At 45.0% G+C, this 7,245-nt stretch overlaps 1 protein-coding gene across 5 annotated transcripts in view; it reads left to right on the top strand.

Moving 5' to 3' along the window:
- The first annotated feature begins 5,363 nt into the window (after positions 1-5,363).
- The window catches only part of CPSF6 (cleavage and polyadenylation specific factor 6), a 37,482-nt gene continuing 35,600 nt past the window's right edge, over positions 5,364-7,245 (top strand). For 3 of the 5 annotated variants that reach the window (XM_023558721.2, XM_010598726.3, XM_010598729.3), the window contains exon 1: positions 5,364-5,495. In XM_023558721.2, the coding sequence (XP_023414489.1) occupies positions 5,436-5,495 (60 nt within the window). In that variant the 5' untranslated portion in view covers positions 5,364-5,435. The remainder of the gene's footprint in view (positions 5,496-7,245) is intronic. The other 2 variants (XM_023558733.2, XM_010598737.3) reach the window with 1 other exon arrangement.

Here is a 7,245-nt window from a genome sequence, read left to right as displayed (position 1 = left end):
GGAATGGCTGGTGGATTTGAACTGCTGACCTTTTGGTTAGCAGCTGAACTCTTAACCACTGCACCACCAGGCTCCAATATTAATGATATTGTTTGATAATTTCCACATTCTGTTGGATCACCTTTTTTGGAACAGGCATGCCTTGTTTTTCGCCAACTCCTTTAGTGCAGCTTGAACTTCTTCCTTCAATACTATCGGTTCTTGATCATATGCTTCCTCCTGAAATGGTTGAACATTGACCAATTCTTTTTGGTACAGTGACTGTGTATATCTTCCACCTTCTTTTGATGCTTCCTGCATCATTCAATATTTTACCCATAGAATCCTTCAAAATTGCAAACTCAAGGCTTGAAGTTTTTCTTCAGGTCTTTCAGCTTGAGAAATGCCAAACATGTTCTATCCTTTTGGTTTTCTATCTCCAGGTCTTTGCATGTTTCATTAAAATACTTTGGCTTCTTGAGCTACCCTTTGAAACCTTCTTCTCAGCTCTTTTACTTCACCATTTCTTCCTTTTGCTTTAGGTGGTCTACATTCTTACAGTTACACATCTCTCTTTACATCTCTCTTTGGGTTCTAGTAACTGATTGCTCCCTATGATGGTTAAGGTTATGTGTCAACTTAGCTAGGCCACGATTCTCAGTGGTTTGGAAGATATTATGCAATCATCCTCCATTTTGTGATTTGATGTGACCAGCCAATCAGTTGAAAGGGGAGTTTCGTTAGGGGTGTGCCCTGCATCCAATATGTATACATGTTCCAGCAAAGCTTACCCTCTCTGGATCCTGCATTCAACTCCTCATCCTCTGGTCTCCAGTTCTTAGGACGTGAGCCAGAAGCCTGCCATCTGACCTACCGATTTTAGGTTCATCTGTCCCTGTCACCACGCCTGTACCTGACATTCAGCCCACAAATTTGGGATTGGCCAGCCTCCACAACTGCATGAACTCTCTCTCTTTCTCTCTCTATACACACACTTCACTGGTTTTGTGCCTCTAGCAAACCCAGCCTAAGACACTTTCTTTGTCCCTTCAGCTTCCTTACTGTTGCTTGCTCTTCAGTGCTTGTCATGGATTGAATTATGTCTCCCCAGAAATGTATCAGTTCAGCTGGGCTATGATTTCAGCATCGTGTGGTTGTCCATTTCGCGATTGTGATTTTATGTTAAATGGATTAGGGTGGTATTCTAACACCACCCTTACCCAGGTCACATCCCTGATCCAATGTAAAGGGAGTTTCCTTGGGGTGTGGCACAGAAGCAAGCAGAGAGTTGGGGACCTCATACCACCAAGAAAGAAGCACTGGGAGCAGAGCGCATCCTTTGGACCTGGGGTTCCTGAGTGAAGAAGCTCCTAGTCCAGGTGAACATTGATGAGAAGGCCAACAGAGAGAATGTCTTCCCCTGGAGCTGAGGCCCTGAATCTGGACTTTTAGCCTACTTTATGGTGAAGAAGCAAATTTCTCTGTTAAAGCCATCCACTGGTGGTACTTCTGTTATAGCAGCACTAGATGACTAAGACAGTGCTTCAGCATCCGATACTAGTTTCTCAACCCTGCCCACCCAGTCATAAGTCGTTACTTTGTTAAACTCTCCTCCATTTTCCCAGTGAGTGCGCCATCTACTTCCTGTCAGGTTCTGACTGATATATCTTCCCAGAAAATTTCAAAGTAATATCTGTACTTCCACGGATGACTACCTCCCCCAGTTCCCACACTATACACATATAAACCTGTTAACCTTTGCCTTTGAGCCCATTCTGACTCATGGAGACCCTATAGAACAGAGTAGGGTTTCCAAGGAGCAGCTGGTGGATTTGAACAGCTGGCCTTTTGGTTAGTAGCTGCACATGCCCTTAACTACTGAGCCACCAGGGCTCCATACCCAAGCTGTCTAATCTTAGTTTATGCTTGTAAAGCATCTATCTCAGGGGCTGGCATATGTTATTATGTACTCAATAATTATTCATCCCTTTCCATTCTTCTCACCCACAATCTAACACCCCACATGAGGTATTATTACCCTATCTTAGTCATCTAGTGCTGCTATAACAGAAATACCACAAGTGTATGGCTTTAGCAAAGAGAAGTTTATTCTCTTACAGTCCAGCAGGCTAGAAGTCTGAATTCAGGGTGCCAGCTCCAGGGGAAGGCTTTCTCTGTCGGCTCTAGAGGAAGCTGCTTGTCATCAGTCTTCCCTTGGTCTGGGAGCATCTCAGCACAAGAACCTCAGGTCCAAATGATGTGCTCTGCTCCTGGTGCTGCTTTCTTGGTGGTATGAGGTTCCCATGTCTCTCTCCTCACTTCTCTTTTTTATATCTCAAAAGAGATTCGCTTAAGACACTATCTAATCTTGTAGATTTCATCAACAGAACTGACACTAATGCATCTTACTACATCATCGTAATAGGATTTACAACACATAGGGAAATCACATCAGATGATAAAATGGTAGACAATCTTACAATCATACAAGTGAATCATGACCTAGCCAAGTTGACAGACATTTTGGGGGAACACAGTTCAATCCATTACTTACCCCTATTTTTTTCAACAGGTCTCATTGAGGTTAAATAACTCTTGCTGAAAACGACAGTAAAAAAGTAAAAGAATTGGGTCTCAAACCAAGATCTGCCTCATTGCACCTTACCACTCCACTTTTCACTACATCATGGTACAATCTTATTTGTACCCCTCAGCACTGCTTACTGTGGTGGTCGCCATACAGTAGCTGCATTAAAAATATTTATTGAGTAGTGAAATGAATAAATTCTGTCATCACTCATACATTCATTAAGTTGTTACATAAGTTGTAAGAAAAAATAAACAGTATGGTTACTAATTTTGAGCCTCTTTAGCTCCGTAAAAAGTGGTCGTTGATGTTGAAAAACACTTCCAGTCATATTGTTACTGCATTTTACTGAGGTTCAGCCCTTCATATGAACATTGTGACCCTTAACATGGCATTTCATCTTCGGCAATTTCCAGAAACAAATCATTACAGAGCTCAATGTAAGAGCATTAGAAGCAACACGTTTTAAAACCATGGTAAAAACTTTATTTTTCAAGTGGCCAGTGGCAATGATGCTAATGAGAGTTTCCTAAATAGTTTATGTCTGTAGCGTACCTCTATTTTACCTGTTTTGGTTTCTGCCTGTTTTCCAACCTTGATTCTCAAGCTTTTCAGTCAATTTTGCCAGTTCACTGATATCCTTACAATAAAAAAAAAAAAAAAAACTAAACTACTCATTGCCATCGAGTCAATTCTAACTCATAGTTGTTGTTGCTGTTAGGTGTGTCAAGTTGGTTCTGACTCATAGCGGCCCTATGTACCACAGAGTGAAACACTGCCTGGTCCTACATCCTTACAATTATTGTTATGCTTGAACCCATTGTTGCAGCCACTGCGTCAATCCATCTCATTAAGGGTCTTCCTCTTTTGGGCTGACCCTGTACTTTACCAAGCATGATGTCCTTCTCCAGGGACTGATCCCTCTTGACAATATGTCCAAAGTATATACGATGCAGTCTCGCCATCCTTGCTTCTAAGGAGCATTCTGATTGTACTTCTTCCAAGACAGATTTATTCATTCCTTTGGCAGTCCATGGTATATTCCGATTCACAGCGACCCTATAACACCAAAACCAAACCCGTTGCAGGACAGGGTAAAACTGCCCCATAGGGTTTCAAGGAGAGGCTGGTGGATTTGAACTGTCAACATTTCAGCTAGTAGCCAAACGCTTAACCACTCACTGCACTACCAAGGCTCCATTCTTACAATAAGTTTCCTTATTGCTTATGTCAGTTTATTGCAGCTAAGTGCATCCTGAATGATATGAGCTTGCCAATGTTAGGCCATTTTTTACCTATTAAAAATTGCCATTTCTTGAGGTTCATCCTAACAGAATTTGGAAAAAGGAAGTGCAGTGCTTGAAATGTGGAGTTGACTGAGTCAAGGAGGTGAAGTGGAAGGTGTGATGCCCCACCCCACCACCACTAATCTAAAAAATGCTCTCACCCTTCATCCTGAGTGGCTCCTTTCTCTCAAAATGCCCCATGGCAGAAAAAAAGGAAATCAGTATTTTTCAATGGCAGACACTTTGCATATTATCTCATTTAACTTACCATCATCCTTCATGAAGCAGATGTTATAACCACAATTTTAAAGATTCTAAGATTGAAGATGAGAGAGGTTATTTAACTTTCCCATAAGATCATCTAACTCTTAAAGTACCTGAACAAAATTTGTACCCAGATCTCTTTGTACTGTGACCTCAACCAAAGTCAAAGTGCTTTCCTCTATACCAGGACAGATGAGGCTGAGATTATCACTGTAGGAATGAATTCTGGCCAGTCTGTATCTTAGGAAACACAATCTAATTTAGCCTGTTTTTAAATGGGTTAAAAACAAAGAATGGGGGACAGTTTCAAACTGGAGAAACATCTTTGAATAGTTTATTGACCATGTGACGCAGATCACTTAGGTCCTATCAGGCCTCAGTTTTCTCATCTGTAAAATAAGACGTTTGGGCCTGATAACACATTTTCCCAGTTCCTTTACTGCTTGGACATTCTATTGAGAGAGAACTCACTTGCCTCAAGATGCGGCCACCTTGATGGGTAAAAAAGAAAAAAAAATTTTTTTTTCTTTTTTGTTGGGTAAAAAAAATAAAAAGATTTTTTTTGTTGTTGTTGGGTAGGCTTTGAAAATTAGTGTGTTCAAGTTAAGAGGCATTTGAACTATTCCAGAGAAAGCCAACTGAGGATCTGAAGGCAGGAATGAGGGGCAATGGAGGTGAAGGTATGAAAGAAGAGGAGGACTGGAGCTAGAGATGGAAACACAAAAAGTATAGGAGCATGCAGATGACTCAAGAGAACAACAAACGGGTATAGAGCGTTTATAATGCAAACGAAACTGCTGGTCCTCTAAGGATGCAGGATAAAGACCCTGAGCTCTCAAGGCGCTCACGGAATGCCCGGAGGTTACATTGCATTTATCGGAGATCAATACAACTTCGATCTCTCTAGAAGCCCCGACGGAAAGATGAAAAGAAAACTGAAAAACAACTTCCTAAAAAACAAAAACGTTTGAATGTGCTGGGGCAACGTGAAAAGATAATCTCTGGAAACAAATGGGACACACTGGCACGCCGGATGCGCGAGTAGCACAAGGGAATGAGGAATGACGCACCTCCGTCCCTCAGACATAATCCGAACACACACAAAAAAGCCCGCCCGGGCCCTCAGCCGCGCACCCCTTCCTCTCTGCTAGCGGAGCGCCAAAGGCTGTGCAGAGACGACCACCACCCCCCGACCACTCCCCCGCCTCCATCTCTCGGGCCTCGGAAGTGACGCAGAGCGCCCCGCCCCCGCCGCTAGATCCGCTGCTGCTGCCGCGGCGGGCGGATCTGCAGGAGGCGGCGGCCGAGGCCGAGAGAAAATGGCGGACGGTGTGGACCACATAGACATTTACGCGGATGTGGGCGAAGAGTTCAACCAGGTACGTAGGGACCCGGCCCGCCCTGTCGAAGCGGGCGGCGCTGCGGCCCGGGCTCTGACCCGGGCCCCGTCGCTTACCGCGAGCCGGCAGGCTGCAGATCGTGCGCCCTTGTCCCCTCCGGGCCGCGCCGCCCGGTCCCGGCGCGGCGCCCCACTCCCCCCGCCCCTCGTTCCACCGCGTCGTTTCGCGGGCCGCGGGCGCTGCGGCCTGTCTCGGGGCCCGGAGTCCGGACGCGGGCCGCCGTGCAGCCGCCGTCGCCCCTCCCTCGCCTCGCTCCCCATTGTTGGCGGCGGCCATCGGCTGCTTCCCGCCGCGCTAGGCCGGGGCGGCGGGGCCGCGTGTGTGCGGCGGGGAGAACGGGCACCGCCGCGCCCCCTCCTCTGCCGCCGGGCGGAGGAGGAAGCCCTGGCGGGGCTCGCTCCGGCTGCAGCCTCTTTCCTGGCCCCACTGCTCGGGCTCTGATTCCTCTTGTCGCTCTCCATTTTGTCTCTCTAACCGCGCACGGTCGCTTCGTGGAAGGCCGCATTCACGGCCCTTTGTATCCCGCGCGCCCAGTTTCCTGGGCGTCCCTGCTTGGTTTGCGGCAGGTTTCGGCGTGTCTCTTTCCTCCTCCTCCGCTCACGCTTCCTGAAGGCGGGTTAGGTGTGGGCACGTTTGCAACAAGTCCTTTGACTTTGGACCCACAGATCGTATATAAAAGTCGGTGCGTTGGCGCTGCTTATTAATCGAGGGCTTGCGGTGCTTGTGAGGCCCAGTCGCTCTTGGCCTTTGTGGTGAAAATACCCGTGAAGATGGCTTGAGCAAAAAGAATTGGAAGCGCAGTGGTGGGATGGAACAAAAAGATGGTAGCTCAACAAGAGATTAGACATAGAGGAGTGATTGAAAATGAAGACCGTTCACGCGAATTTCTTATGCTGTTTTAGAAATAAAGACTTGTAGATATGACCCTGTTTTCGAAAGCGAAGTGTTAAATTTCTCCCGTAGGACATGCTTTACATTTTGAGAGTTTGGAGGAAGGAGAATGCAAGGTTTTTCCAGTATCAAAGGCCACGGTTGCCTGGAAGAATCGCCCGCAGAGTAATCATGCCTGATGGTGGGCATCCTTCTAAAAGATCTAGTCTGTTACTAGTGACGTTTAAGCGCTAAGTGTGCTGTTCACGTCTTCACTGCATTTTATATACGTAAAAGAAAAAAATCAAATTGTGCCTGAATAAATGTAGTGCACCTAAAAGCATTGTTTTTTTGTTTTTTTTTTATTTTCCAGGTTCGTATGAGAAGCTTAATAAAATTCTGCTTAATGTGTGCTTCCCCCCACCCCGCCCCAAGGGCATTATTTGTGATTAAGGGCCCAAGATTTTTAAAAGCATGGAAATCACAGAAATCCTTACTGTTTGTCAAAAATGACTTAGTACCCTGGTTTAAATATTCGAAAAGAAAAAAATTTCCAATTGTTTCTTACTCTCAAAAACTGGATATGTTTAAATGTAACTCATTGTTATCGAATGTTAAATTGAAAAAAATTTTATTCTTAAATTTTGGGTATGTGTTGTGTCAATTGCAAATGAGAAAATTTCATTGAGTGCTACACAGGGTCGGATTCTAATGCTTTTAACGTCAGTAGACAAAGATCTCTAGGAAATTTTTTTTTCTTTTTTGCTTTAACATTCCATCCAAAAGAGGGCCATACCTGCAAGTAAAGGCACAATTGAGTAATCAGGATTGTCTTCATTAGGTTTTTTTACAAGAGAAT

This window comes from Loxodonta africana, chromosome 4 (assembly GCF_030014295.1).
Source record: "Loxodonta africana isolate mLoxAfr1 chromosome 4, mLoxAfr1.hap2, whole genome shotgun sequence".
Lineage (NCBI taxonomy): Eukaryota > Metazoa > Chordata > Mammalia > Proboscidea > Elephantidae > Loxodonta > Loxodonta africana.
This window is presented reverse-complemented; position numbering and strand designations above follow the sequence as displayed.